The 760-nt window shown below is 56.8% G+C and overlaps 1 protein-coding gene across 1 annotated transcript in view; it reads right to left on the bottom strand.

Moving 5' to 3' along the window:
* The window catches only part of LOC119591717 (agrin-like), a 4,620-nt gene extending 3,867 nt beyond the window's left edge, over window positions 1–753 (bottom strand). Inside the window, exon 1 of the mRNA XM_037940465.1 lies at window positions 348–753. Coding sequence (XP_037796393.1) covers window positions 348–753 — 406 coding nt within the window. The remainder of the gene's footprint in view (window positions 1–347) is intronic.
* Window positions 754–760: the final 7 nt, after the last annotated feature.

Raw genomic sequence — 760 nt, 5'->3', positions numbered from 1 at the left:
ACCAGTTACTAAGTGCATAGTTAAATAACAAGTTCTAGAACTGTATTGAATTTGGTGAATATTTTAGGAACTTGGTTTCTTTTTTTTCAACACTATCTCTTTTTAACACTATCGCGCAGTTTAGACATCGTACTTATTTTGTTCATCCTGACGAACACATTCAAAATAAGCATAAAGACTGCAACACAGCCCTATTTTTCCCTCTTTACCCGTGTCCTTTTGCAAATTTTCGAAAATCACCTAAACAAAACGAATCCCCGCAACCCAGTCTCAAAAGCACACGCGCGTGCACCGTCCACGGGCATCCCACTGCCAGCAGCGCCCGCAGCATTGCACGCCGCACTCACCTTGCACGGCCTTGGTGATCTTCCTGAGGTTCCTGAGCGTGAGTCGGATGAGCGAGGAGTTGAGGTGCACGTGGTTGGTGTCGTCGAGGTACGTGAGGAAGATCTTGGTGTCCCTGACGCGGGCGTGCGAGTTGCACACCTCGTCGCCCCCGAGACCCAGCACCTCCACCAGGCGGCCGGCCACGTCGCGGCGCCCCTTGAGCACCCGCTTCACCCGTACGCCGCCCGCCACGCCCTCCCCGCCTACGATGTGCCGGGTCACGCGGTTCCTGCCCCCCGGAAGCCACTCGATGCGCCCCGTGAAGATGAGGTTGGCCCTGTCCTCCCGCTCCTCCAGGCTCAGGCGCTCGGGGCACGCCACAGGGAGCTCGGGGATGGTCCTTCTCAGTCCTGGGGGCCTGGGCATGGCGGAG

The sequence above is a fragment of the Penaeus monodon genome, chromosome 29 (assembly GCF_015228065.2).
Source record: "Penaeus monodon isolate SGIC_2016 chromosome 29, NSTDA_Pmon_1, whole genome shotgun sequence".
NCBI lineage: Eukaryota > Metazoa > Arthropoda > Malacostraca > Decapoda > Penaeidae > Penaeus > Penaeus monodon.
Note: the sequence above shows the minus strand (reverse complement) of the source record. Positions and strands in the feature narration are given on the sequence as shown.